This window comes from Cebidichthys violaceus, unplaced genomic scaffold (assembly GCF_023349555.1).
Source record: "Cebidichthys violaceus isolate CVI_PGR_0920_01 unplaced genomic scaffold, fCebVio1.0.p SCAF_13, whole genome shotgun sequence".
Classification (NCBI taxonomy): Eukaryota; Metazoa; Chordata; class Actinopteri; order Perciformes; family Stichaeidae; genus Cebidichthys; species Cebidichthys violaceus.
This window is the reverse complement of record NW_027176296.1, coordinates 2,385,608-2,397,648: the sequence shown is the minus strand read 5'-3', so window position 1 is coordinate 2,397,648 and position 12,041 is coordinate 2,385,608. Positions and strand designations below refer to the sequence as shown.

Below are 12,041 nucleotides of genomic sequence, written 5' to 3'. Positions count from 1 at the left end.
TTCAGCAATACTTTAAAAAACATCAGCATGGTTCAAAATTCACACTTGTGCCACTGTTCTTGTAAATTTCTCTCCCAATGAAACACTGTGTTTTTGCCTTGTGCATATGTCTCTCCTCATTTTCTCTCTTCCTCTCGTTGCATTCCTGTCCATATGTGTAGAAAAAGAAGAGGAGAGTAAAGTGCATTGCCAATGTAAAAGGCTTTGATATGGCCAGACAGCAGTCCTACTTATTATGGATCAGAAGCATGCAGGTGCCTCTTGGGTCTCATAGGGACTTTGATCTAGATTGAAGCCCTATTGTTGTAGCTGTTAGACAGGGATGGTTTATTTTCGGGGACAATATTAGCTCCTCTGTGAGCATTAATCCAACGAAATCCAGTCTCATTCTCGGAGTGAAAGAACAAAATAAAGTCAGGTGATACCAAAAGTTCTATGATACAGTGTTGAGATTGAACATTCAAGCGGTTTGGAGGTGTTCTTCACTGCTTCTGGTCGGACTTCACCGTTGCCTCACCGTTACAACTGCTGAGGGACTGAAAGTCACACTTCTTCTCTTTCTTCTCCTCTTCACCCAAAATCACAAAACATACCAGTCTTGGAGGGTGATAGAAAGAAATGTAAAGCCTCTTAAGTCTGTTTTGCCGTATCCCCACAGAGATCTGCCGCGTTCGAGACTCAAAACTGGGAATGGTCCATCTCGTCCAGCCATGAGGCGGGGCTGGTGGGGAAGTCGGGGTATCCTGTACTGCTTCCCGTGGACAGGTCTGAGGTTGGGCCCCCTGCCATGGCCCTCAGAGCCTGTCCCACGCCCCCCGGCCCACCTTGCACCACCAGACTGTCCATGCTGAAGCCCAGGTTGTTGAGGAGAGGGGTGTGGCCGGGCAGAGACGTGATGGAGGAGGGCGACTGAGGGAGACCATAGGGGCTTCCTGCCCGGATGTCGTGGTAGGGTTGTCCCGCTGCGTCGACAGAGAAGCCGCCGTTCAGCACCCCGCTGTTGGTCATGTCCCCGACGCTCCCGTAAAGCCCGTTGGTGTGTCCGAGATCTGACAGGACTTGGTCGTCTGTGAAGGAGACACCAGCACTTAGCATGAAGGGTGTAAAAACTTTTGACACATCAACAGTCCTGTCAACTGCAAGAGCATTATATAGTTGTTATGTTTCAATACTGTTAAGTGCTTTTATGAGTAAGATTTATTGTGGCAACATTATGTGGATTTCACAGGTACAGTGAGTGGATGGGTAAGTAACAGATACGCATTGGAGTTTTGTTGGTGAGAAAGTACGTGCTTTACTTTCTTCTCCAACAGTGGAGGTCTGTATGCGTGCACAGAATATTTGTTTCCATCTCAATCCCTCCACTGAGTGGCTTCCATAACAACAATACCCCAGAGCGCTTTCTCTCTAATTGACTAAAAGCCTCATATGCTTTATAGAGTTTCTGTCACCATGTTTTCATTTCTCATAAAAATGGCCTTCTTTTAAAAAGCGTCTGGAAGAGTTTTATGGCTACCCAAAACGGGTTTTGTGAACATTAAATAACACAGAGATGTCTAAAATATCGTTTGCATCCCAATAAGGACTGTCTCCCTTCTCCAATAAGCTCCATCGTGGCGACAAACGGAGGCAGGAGAATGCGTCAGTGGCCAACGGGAGGTGTGAGGGGAATGTGAAATGAGATTTCTGTTTTGGATTTTCCTGACACTGTGCATTGAACAATGCAAGAAAACAAATAAATTGTCACAAAGACACATTCAATTGCTGCTGCACCATATCATTTAGCAGCTTTTAGGCTCCCTTAATCCCATTAGTGCGACAGCATGACTGACAATTTCCTTTCAGGATTCTCTCTCCGAAGCAATAATAGATATGGACTCGGTTCGTTGACTCGGTTGAAGTTCCCCACACATTAAATACCTCTGAAGCTCAGTTCACTGTCACTGAGTCCTGCGTCGTCGGCCGAGCTTTCCTTCTCCACTTTAGTTCCTCCTCGGCTACGTTTGACACTTTTATAAAACTGGGTCCAGCGATGTCGACCTGCATCTTTCTTCAGCCGCTTTTCCTTTGCTCTCCGGTTCTGGAACCACACCTGATGGAAATAATAATAATTATCATTAAGTGAAAATAACACCTAATATTGCTAATCATCAATTCAATCATAATATATAATATGTTTTCAGTTTAATCCGACATACTCAATGTTTTTCATGTTTCAGATGTTAAATTCTTAAATCCATTTTGTAAAAAATAGTTATGAACACATTGGAATACATGGTGAAATACATAACCGACTTAGCCTAAACTAACTAAGATGTACATCATAATAAACTAAAAAACACAATTTAATATTAAATCAGCAAGAAAAAGTAAGAAAATCATGAAAAGAAATGTTAATGCCGGGCATAAAGTCATAAAAAGAAGCTAAAAATAATTAAAGTCCTTACATTAAAATAAATAAATAAATATGTCAAGTTTTTTATATATATCCTTCAGAGATAGTGTGTTTGTATTACATCTTTGTATCATCTTTAAAAAAAAATACCATCTTTTAGCTCCAAAGACAGATAATAAAGGCCTGTGTGCTTGTTTACATAATCTATATTTCAAACAAACGTTGGGTAACGAGGGACCTCAGCTTGTGGGCAGGTCATATGGGGCTAAAACATTTGTGACAAAGCTTATTATAAAAAAACATGCTACTGCATGTTGTACAGGCTTGGAAATAACAAAGAGTCTTTTGTAGGAACCTGGAGACCTGAGGTAGTCTAAATAATAAATAATGAAACCCTCTACCTGCACTACTCTCATGTCCAGCCCCGTCTCCGAGGACAGCTGCTCTCTGACGTGGCGTGCTGGCTTCGGCGAGTTTTTGTAGGCACTTTTGAGGGTCTCTAGCTGCTTGGCCGTGATGGTGGTCCTTGGTCGCTTGGTCCCTGCCTCTGAATCATCTGAAAACATCATTACAAGTGTGAGTGACTTTGTCTTACATTTGTCACGTCGCCTTAACAGTCAGTGCCCCTCGGCCTTTGCGTGGAATGTATGCGTGTTAAATAAAGCGAATGGTCATGTATGGAAGTGCATTATTGTCCTTGTGCATCTGTCCAACTCCCACAGCAGAGGACATAAATCTACACAGCCGGAGTGCCAGAGGAATGGAGTTATTGGAGTCGCACCATTTAAGAGCATTGCTTCACTTTACATAATCAATCAGAGATGCATGAAAATCTCAGAAGAGAGGAAGGGGGGAGACAGCACACACACCCAGACGACAAACAACATAGATCCACAGCCAGTAGTCATTTCACTACATTACACAGTGCACAGCTTGATCTGTCACATCCTCTACTGTGTTTCTGAGAGTGAAGTCAAGCCAGACTGAATCACATAAGCTGTGTCTGACTGTATGGATATAAATGACAAATCATTTTTGAAAAAATAAATCTTTTTAAGTAAAGTTTCAACCTGTTTTTTTCTTTTAAATTGAATTTGTTTGTGTATCAGCTTATGTTGCTTGATATTTTGGATGCACGCAGACCTACCGTTTTGTTTCGCCGTCTCATAATCCACCTTGCACACCAGCCTCCCATCCTCCATGAGGTAAAACTCGTCCCCGGTGGCCAGCTGTCGGCTGCACATGATGCAGGCGAAGCAGTGCAGGTGATACACAAAGTCCTGCGCCTTTCGCACAACCTGCGTCGGAGGGATCCCCTGTTGGCATGATGCACATTTTGTTCCAAAACGCCTGCAGGAAAACATGAAGAAGAGAGCTGCCATTAGAACATTTCATGCAAAACTTTAGCAAAGGTAGACTGACATCCTTCTCCTATTTATGCCCATTTTACAGGCTGGTGGAGATAGCGAGACCAACTAGAGATTAAAATTTCACATGCCAGACAGATATTTCTTCAACTGCAGCAAAGAATGATGGCACCATGTCTGTGTTTTCAGAAGCTCCAGCTATTGTAAAGGGAAAAAAATCAGCACTGGAATGCATTTCTGTTAACGATAGACCTGTCTGCAGGTTGATGGATGGAGAGGATCAATGCACTGTGTGGTGTGTGTGTGTGTGTGTGTGTGTGTGTGTGTGTGTGTGTGTGTGTGTGTGTGTGTGTGTGTGCGTGTGCATGTGTGCATGTTTGCATGTTTATGTGTTTGCAGATGAAGTACAGAGAGCTAAGGAGGAGGAGGAAGAGGAAAAAGGAGGAGGAGGAGGAGGAGGAGGGCTGCTCACAGTAAACACACCCTGAGGAGAACCAATAAAACACTGACTCAGGAGAGGCTTTATATCACACAACCAACCCCCAGGAATAAAAAGAGCAAGGTGAAGCATCCAAATCACTACTGGGAAACATACGCCACTGAATCTGTGCATCTACACGTGTGTGTGTATTCCTGTGTTTATGTATGTGTGTGTTCTGCAGGCACACACGTGTCCCTCACAGTACAGAACATACTAACGTACCCCTGCTGTCCCCCGGGGTCGGCTAACACTGTTAGCGCTCAGTGAAGACTCCAGAGCTCTTTAGGTCTCATTCAAGCTTTGAGCATTAAAACCTTTCAAACATGATTTAGTAAAAAGCCCCGATCTGCTGATCCTGTTTTGGATAAAAGTCAAATTCAATTTTCCTCTGTAATGCCTCAGAAATCAAATCGTTTGAAAGACAGAAAAGGAAAGGAAAAGGGATAATGGCAAAAAAGAAAGAAAGAAAAGACGTTTTTGAGCTCTTGTTTTGAAATGTTGCTTCCTCTCATCATGTCAGCAGGACAAAACAGCAAATTATGAAGGCTAACTATGAATATTATGAAAACCATCAGCACATATTTAAATTCTGAAATAAATCAACAAATATAGTCCAGCATGATGCCTTGAGTTTAATAATGGCGTCATTTTACCAGACCAGCAAAGTGATAGGAGTTTAATAAAAAAATATATTAACAATTAGACAAAAATTATTATTAATTTAACCCAGACCATAATAACTATTCACCAACAATATTATAAACGTACTAGCTCTCCCTTAGAATGTAAAATAGAAATAGAAAATAAAAGGTTAAAATAGTGATATATGAAACACTGGATTTATAGCAACTTTGAAACAAGGAAGGAAACGTTAACGTTAGGCTCACAATTTAAGCTAATGTTTCAAGCATTTCTTTTTTTACCAAATAGAATATAAACCAGTAGGTTGGTTTCGTAAATATTAAATATAGACGAACTATTCAAAGCTTAATTTCCGCCAGTAATTTTTCATCCCAATTATTGGTGAAAAATGACCAAAATTGTACTTTCTCGGGTAAAACACTAAGCTATAGCGTCTATTTGCAAAATGTTGACGATAGTTCGTGTTTGCTGGTTTGCTCTGACAGTTCAGGCCAATAAACTAACTCAGTTTAAAAAAAACAGAAAGCCTAAGTTAACAATGAACACACATATATAACCGTATCACTGAGGAAAAATAAATAAGAAACTGACTTGAAGAAATCCTCTTTGCAGTACACGCTCCCTGCTCGGGAGAAACATTTGTCCGCCAGCGGAGTCTGACAGTCGGCGCACTTGAGGCACTTGGAGTGCCAGTGTCTGTCCAGCACCTTCAGGATGAACTTGTCCAGGATGTGTTGACTACAGCCGGCACACTGAGGGATCTCTGCGGGGGAAACAGGAGGTCACATTCACAGTGAGCAAAGAGGTGATGTGAGCAATCCCTGATATCCATAGAAATACATGTTTTCAGGTAGTTGTTAAAACGACAACAATTTCATACATGCTGACATGAATTTAAATCTGAACTTTGCGCATAAACACAGGTGCCTTTCCCCTTCATCGTGCCCCAGCCTGCAGTTCAGTCTTTAAACGAACACTATATCTTTTACCGATCATGTGGCATTCGAATTATGAATATTATTATAATATATTATTCTGATTATATTATATATTCATTATGGTATTCAAAGATACAAGATGTATTTTCAAAAGCTTCTGTAAGTCCAGAATTTAAATTATTTAGTTTTTGTAATTTTTGACCCAGTCTTGTCTCTCTGATTTCTTATTTTTAATCATTTTGATTTACGTTATGAATTACATTTTTTTTTACATTATTACATTATTTCAAGGCAAAACAATGATGCTTTGTTTTAATAAAACATGTTTCAGTCTACTTAAGTATTTGATGCGCTTTGTGAAATGTTCCCGTCACTGTCCAAGGTGCTGAACTCGGAACTGTTTCCTAGCCGTGCAGAGATAGACCTACACTTTTTTGACGATCATATTGATTTGTATTAATGTTGTTCCTCTTTAGCCTGATCGTGTCTCTATGTGTTTTTTTAGGGACTATGGTGGCAAATCAGGCTCCAGACGAGGTTCAATATCATTTTTGTGGTTGTGAAAAACACAACTGGGAAGCAGCAGCAGAATACATGTGCACATATAAACGGGATCATACCGTATTTGACCCTACAATTCCTTAATATCACCTAATTCTGCAGCGGTATCGATGATCTACTACAGTAAACTGCACATTTCAAAAAGTGAATTGCATTCATAAATAAATGAGTCAAAATGCACATTTTCTCCCAAAGCTGGACCTTTTTATAAACAGCTAAATGCCATGATATATGTTGCACAGGAACTGGTTTATTTTGTGACGGTGAATTTGTGTATTTAATCATAATTAAACGAATCATTTTTATTATATTTTACAGCTAGATTTATATTGTGAAAATGGCCTCGTCCTTTCATCTAATAATAACCGTTCATCTTCTTAAATCATTCTGTAAATAAATAGCAGTGCAATTATTTACTGTTGTTTTCATTCGCAGCTTCACTTAGCCAAACATCCGCATGATATCCGATAATGAAAAATCAATATCTAGGAGAAATGGACCGTCTAAAAAAACCAAAAAAAACCCCAGGATAAACACACGAGCTGCGGCAGCGAGGCTGTTCACGGTCGAGGCAAAACATCCTCCAACAATAACCGTAGAGCGGAGAAGCCGTGGGCTTAAATCTCAGTTCAGCACAACACCGTCTGCAAAAAACAAGACCAAGCTATCGGGCTTTTCGTAGGTTTAATTTGGGACATTTGAGACTGAAATGAAACACGTTTATAGCTCAGTAAAAATAACAGATTCATATTTTTGATATGCTCACTTTTTTATGAAGAGGAAGATATCTATAACTTCTCGGTGAAAAACACGAACGAAAAGCGATGCACTCAATAGAGCAACATTCCTGCGCACTCACAGGCAGCATTACAGGCTGACTGGCTTTGTGTTTAACTCGATAGTGGGTGAATTCGTACAGGGATGACAGAAGAAAGGATTTAGGAAGAATTACAACTGAACGTGTGTGTTGCCTTTTTTTTAAATGGGGAGAGATTAGAGGCATTTTAAATATCTACAGATAAGTGGTGAGTGGATGAAGCTGAGCGGGACCGAGAGAAGTGGTGCTGAAAGGAAAGCAGCACGATCTTGGCAACGACAGAAGGTCCACCGTCCAGCTTCGGTGTGTGTGTGTGTGTGTGTGTGTGTGTGTGTGTGTGTGTGTGTGTGTGTGCGTGTGTGTGTGTGTGTGTGTGTGTGTGTGTGTGTGTGTGTGTGTGTGTGTGTGTGTGTGTGCGTGAGAGAGAGAGAGAGAAAGAGAGAGAGAGTACACCTCGTGTATTCAAGAGGTCTTCCTATCTGTTGCTACCACTCTTCACTCTTTCAATTCATTCTTCAATTCAGTCTCATCACCTTTTCAGAGATGTCCAATCGCCAAACTACTTTAACAGTTGTTCTGTTTTTATATAAGTGCAGTCTGGCAGCCTCTCGTACTTCCAATTGTCAGATGATTTGTGGCAATTAAACGTGAAATAAACACTTTATATCCCAGACTAATAGCCTGCAGGTTAAGGTTTGGGTGTAATTGCCCTGAGTCAGCAGAGCATTCTGTCCACGATTTGAAATAAATGTTTAGATACATTCGCTGTTGCTTTTATTCCTAGAATAATCCAGGTTTAAATCCAGAATGCATGCTGGCTCTGCAGGGGGCTGAGTAGCAGGATCTTTATCCAATCTTTTAATCTGCCTCGATTTATAAAATTAAAGAGCATAAGCCGACCACATATAGTCTCTTTTTTTTTTTACTGTGGTCAGGTTTAAATACTTTGCTGAACAGGCTGGGTCTCTAAAATGACACCATAGTCTTCATCTGCATCTTTGCATTTGTGGGTTTTTTTACACTAAAGATGATACAAAGAAATGTATTTGTATTTTTGTTTTTTTTGGAAGCCAAGTGTGTGTTATAATTTACCCTAAATATTTACAGCTTCATATAGGAACTATTTTGACCAAACGTTTTATCATCAGTGTTTTGAAACCAAGGAGCAGTCCAGTAGTTATCTCACCGTATTATCCCATTTTGTTTTTTTGTTTTTTGGAGGTAGCCTATTAGAGCATAGGTCCATGTACATTTGACTAACTCGCCTATAAATAATTAGGTCAGAGCAGAGATATATCCCGTTGCATTTCTATCTTGATTGCACGATCAGATTATAAAGGGCCTGAGACAGATTAACACGCCGGGACGAACAGATGTAAAGTGATTGTCGCCTTTAATGCTGGAAGGTTGAGAACGCAATAAGATGCTGAAAAATGTGATAAACATTTGGTCCCATCCCGAATAAATAATGACTCAAACGAACTATAATACTATATAGATCCTTAATTGAAAAACGTAAAAGAATGCTAGGCCTTGATTCAAAGATTAAAGAAAGCGTATCCGGGCATTTATTTGACCCAGTAATGAGTGTCAATCAAAGTCAGTGTGTATTCGTCTGATGGGTGATGACAACTGCGTCTGATCTCTTGACCATGCAGTCTCGTTTACAAATTAACAGCTGCCTGGGAGGGCTCAGTGTGAGCCCAACAACCTGACAGGGGAGAGGCAAAGTTTGAGGCCAAGCTGGAAAATGAAATACTGTTGCTTTAAATAACAGAAATGATCTTTCTTTTTTTTTTCCTTCCAAAGGATGGATGATAAAAACACCAAAGTGACATCGTCTGCACTAAGTGGTTGCATCCTATTGCAGACTACAGTCTAGTGAGGCCGTAGCGATTCATTGGACATGCGGGGTGGCGGTTGATGGCATTGAGACCAATATGCTGTATTATTTAAGACTCATGCTCGTTGAAATATAAGCAGCATGACACATCATTGGCCTGTACGTGACAATCTAAGACAGAGAGGTTCAGCCTGCTCTCCTCATGCTCGGCCGAGTTACTGCTCCTGAACCCCTCTCTCCCTACAGCAAACGGTTGCACTCACCAACCCGGTTTCCAGATTGATAATCGAGGAGGGTAGAAACAAATAATGTCTTACGTTGCAGTGGCACTCCGAGAATCTCCGGTAAACTCTTCACAGGACTCTCTGTCGGTAGGACCGCCGCACTTTGCATCATCGTGATCCAAACCGGGAGGCAAACGCACGCACATACACCCGCAACACGGTGGGCGCACTCCCCCGTCCTGTCTTCTGGAGAAAAAAAAAAAAGTATGATGGTTCTGATGTCGAGGCCTCTCTCTCCTCTCTGAAGGGTGAGCTCTCCTCGCTGTCCCGACAAGCCTCTATCCCTAATTCCTGGGATGATGTCCGTGCCGTGCTGTGCCGAGCTGTTTTTGGAGTGAATCAGACAGGCTGCTCGGTCCGTTCAGCGCTGCAGGGGCGGCGGGCTCTGACGTCACCGCGGCAGAGGCTCAACCGGGGGCCAATGGGAGCGCAGGAAGAGGAGGCCCCCAGGGCGGAAAGCATCCTCCATAGGTGTACAAGCGAGGAGGAGAAAGGAGAGGAGGAGAGGCGTCTAACATGGTATATATGAAAATGTCTCAAGAGAGGCGGGACCTTGGTCCTTGTGGAGACCATAAATAGCTCACTGCAGTGGCTCTTGGAGGGGCCCCGGGCCAGCTGGGCTCCTTCTGGGAAAGAGGAGGAAGTCATAATGCAGCCAGGAATGTGAGGAATAGTTCACTTTTATTTCAGGAACTAACAATAAGACACTTTATAAAGACAAGGTGAGAGTTGTCCTTGCAGATTCATCTGCTGCTCATCCAGTATGAGAGAGTCTGCAGGCTTAAACAAAATATGCGATGGTGATGCTGAAGACAATTGAATTATTCTTTTCTTCTTTCTTTTCTTCTTTCATTGAGCTTGAAGACGTATTTAGGTTTAGATGGGCACGTTCATATATAACGTGTATGCAGGTAAGCTGTCAACATGAAATAAAACTATTCATATTTCCCCAAAAACATTCATTCGTTTTCCCTTAAAAACAGCTCTTATACCAGTTTAAATGTCCTTTCACGGTGAAAAGATGGCACACCGGGTTGTCACTATTTACAGCTATGAGAGCAAAAGTGAAACCACACCAAAGAAGGGACGTTATCACACGTCTGAGTCCAATTCACAGCACCTTCACCCGCACGAGCTGGACTCTTCCCCGGCAGTGTGCCCATGCTGCTGGATCCCTCTCTGTGACAGGTTGGATTAGAAGTCTGGGCGCAGTCCTCCTGACACTGTTCATTTCAAACCCCATCGTCTGAGACTGCTCTCCCGGATAAGATATTCCCCCCGGAGGCCCGCTAGTTCAAGCTAGATGAACTCAATCTTCGCTTCCAATTTACTTCAAGCGTGGAAAGAAAAGCACACAGTGGCGCTTTCCCGCCGGTCCGTCTCCAAACCAACGCAGGTTGTTTCCATCAACAGAGAGTTGACCGTCTGCAGGTCCCCGGTGAATGTGTGCAGCTCACACCACATCTGCACAGACACATCTGGATACAGGCTTTACTACAACAACACCACTGAGTTCATTTTTGATCAATACATTATAGGTTTCATGCTATTTGACTGTATTCAGTTTAATCTTAATGTGATTTAATATCAGTGGTTTTTCATCACTTTAAATGTTATAAGTATCATTATAGTTATCATTGTATTAATTAAACACAATTATATGTATTGATAAACAGAGGCTGTAGAATAAGTGTCAACCTCAAAGAGTCAACCTCAGTGTCAACCTTAGAAAATGTTTTTTGTGGTAGAATTTTTTTTTTCACCAAATAATAGGCATATTGAAATATATATATATATATATATATATATATGTATATATATATATATATATATATATATATATATACATATAAAAATATGTGTATATATATATATCAACCCTGTCTCCTAAAAATTAGGGTTAATTATATATATATATATATATATATATATATATATATATATATATATATATATATATATATATATATATATATATATATATATATATATATATATATGGTTTGTTACACCAGTTAATATGTATTTTATTTCAAAAGTGAGTGTCGTGTTGGAAACTGAGATATTCTGCATTTTGAAAATAAATTAGATTTTGCGTGTGTCCAATTCAAACAAGTAACATCTTCTCTGCTACATTACGCTGATTTATCCTCCCATGTTTTCTCGTATATTTCCAACTATGGACTGTTTATTCCATTGTCGCACATCGTTTATATACTGAAGGGAGCCACAATCCCATAAGCCGTTCGCTTGTGTGGTTAATGTTCTAAATGTAATTTAATAAAATGAAAATGCACATCAAGCTGATTAAAAAAAGAGGCTGGGATATTAAAGGAATTTGATCCAACCTATTCAAAGCTGCAGTGTCCATACCAGGTGTCCTCTCCATCCATCCATCCATCCATCCATCCATGGCGTGCATGTGTGGCAAAGGAATCATCTGGTCTTACTTTATTTTCATTATACACTTTTCCCCTCAAGATCATTCAATTTATTCAACTATTCAATTACTCTGATTGTTGGTATCGAGACCCCTTTAGCTGCCCTGGAAAACAATGCAGATAAAAATGCTCTTAACCTGTCAGCAAAGGGCAACACAATTAGAATAATTGACGGATGCAAAATGCAGAAAGAGAAAAGATGTGAGCGCGCACATCTGGTTTAGTGGGACACTAAATGGCGTTTTTTCATCGTTAAATGAGATGGCAAAAAA

At 40.8% G+C, this 12,041-nt stretch overlaps 1 protein-coding gene across 1 annotated transcript; it reads right to left on the bottom strand.

Moving 5' to 3' along the window:
* Positions 1–678: 678 nt before the first annotated feature.
* On the bottom strand, positions 679–9,440 carry lhx4 (LIM homeobox 4). The gene is made up of 6 exons (XM_068707107.1): positions 9,362–9,440; positions 5,477–5,648; positions 3,543–3,745; positions 2,797–2,951; positions 1,921–2,092; positions 679–1,067 (listed from the first exon to the last, which is right to left on the bottom strand). The coding sequence occupies exons 1-6, from the start codon at positions 9,438–9,440 to the stop codon at positions 679–681; spliced, it is 1,170 nt and encodes a 389-aa protein (XP_068563208.1).
* Positions 9,441–12,041: the final 2,601 nt, after the last annotated feature.